The sequence below is a fragment of the Aplysia californica genome, unplaced genomic scaffold (assembly GCF_000002075.1).
Source record: "Aplysia californica isolate F4 #8 unplaced genomic scaffold, AplCal3.0 scaffold00050, whole genome shotgun sequence".
Taxonomy (NCBI): domain Eukaryota; kingdom Metazoa; phylum Mollusca; class Gastropoda; order Aplysiida; family Aplysiidae; genus Aplysia; species Aplysia californica.
Window position 1 is genome coordinate 1,658,188 of NW_004797320.1, and position 1,268 is coordinate 1,659,455.

Here is a 1,268-nt window from a genome sequence, read left to right on the forward strand (position 1 = left end):
TCCCTCTCCCTTCCCTTCCCCCTCTCCTTTCTCCCTTCCCCCTTCCCCTCTCCCTTCCTTCTCCCTTCCCCTCTCCCTTCCCTTCCCTTCCCCCTCTCCCTTCCCTCTCCTTCCCTCTCCCTTCCCTCCCTAACCTCTCCCTTCCCTCTACCGTCCCTCCCTTCCCTCTCCCTTCCCTCTACCGTCCCTCCCTTCCCTCTCCCTTCCCTCCCTTCCCTCTCTTCTCCCTCCTTTCTTCCTCATCTTCATCTGCCCCCTCCTGCAACTAAAAAGCTTACATGTTGCTTTTAGTTTAGTTCTCTATCTGTCTGTTTGCATGTCCGTCAGTCAGTCAGTCTCACTCTGTTTCTCACCCTCTTTTTCCCTACTCCCTCCTCTCCTTACCTTCTCCCCCCTTCCCCACCCCTCCCCTCTCCCACCAAACCAACTTTTCCAGACATAGACGAGTGTAGTGAAAACCTCCACCATTGTCCCCCACACAGCGAGTGTAACAACACACTAGGAAACTATACATGTCTCTGTCATACAGGATTTACACTCACAGCACACGACACGTGTCAAGGTAGGTCGTGTTTTCGATTGTATCCTTTAGTAAAAACTCTTCGTTCCTTTCGTTTGACGAAAAATGTCCTTAAACTCTCCCTGCCTACTCTGCTTTGTCTACCATAATGATGATGATGATGATATCATCTGCAAAATGCAGCGTGGCGTCGGTAGTCAAGTGGTTGGGCTACGGGACTCGCTATCGTGAGATTGCCGTCAGCTAGGTCCAACGTTGTGTCCTCGGAAATTGTATTATTATTATTGTTATTATTTCACTCCTTTTTAAAATGTTGAACATCAACGTCAAAGATACTTCAAATTATTACTCTCCTATCATCACCCCCATACACCCCTCTTTTTTTCCTATTCCCCCCTCTCCTTACCTTTTCCTCCCTTCCCCACCCCTCACCCCTCCCACCAAACCCACTTTTCCAGACATAGACGAGTGTAGTGAGAACCTCCACCATTGTCCCCCACACAGCGAGTGTAACAACACTCTAGGAAATTACACATGTCTCTGTCACACAGGATTTACGTTCACAGCACACGACACGTGTCAAGGTATGTCTACAGAAGATAATCGTATATTTTTACTGAATGCCATGCGCAAATATTTTTTATCAATTTGCTTTACTTCATAATCATCGTGTTCTCCTTATCCCTTTAATACCCTCATCATCATCATCATCATCATCATCATCATCATCATCATCATCATCATCATC

General features: G+C 47.1%; 1 protein-coding gene across 1 annotated transcript in view; it reads left to right on the plus strand.

The window, feature by feature from the left end:
• The window catches only part of LOC101845387 (adhesion G protein-coupled receptor E1-like), a 15,062-nt gene that overhangs the window by 11,814 nt on the left and 1,980 nt on the right, over positions 1-1,268 (plus strand). Inside the window, exons 5-6 of the mRNA XM_035968303.1 lie at positions 437-562; positions 979-1,104. Of these exons, the coding sequence (XP_035824196.1) occupies positions 437-562; positions 979-1,104 (252 nt within the window). The remainder of the gene's footprint in view (positions 1-436; positions 563-978; positions 1,105-1,268) is intronic.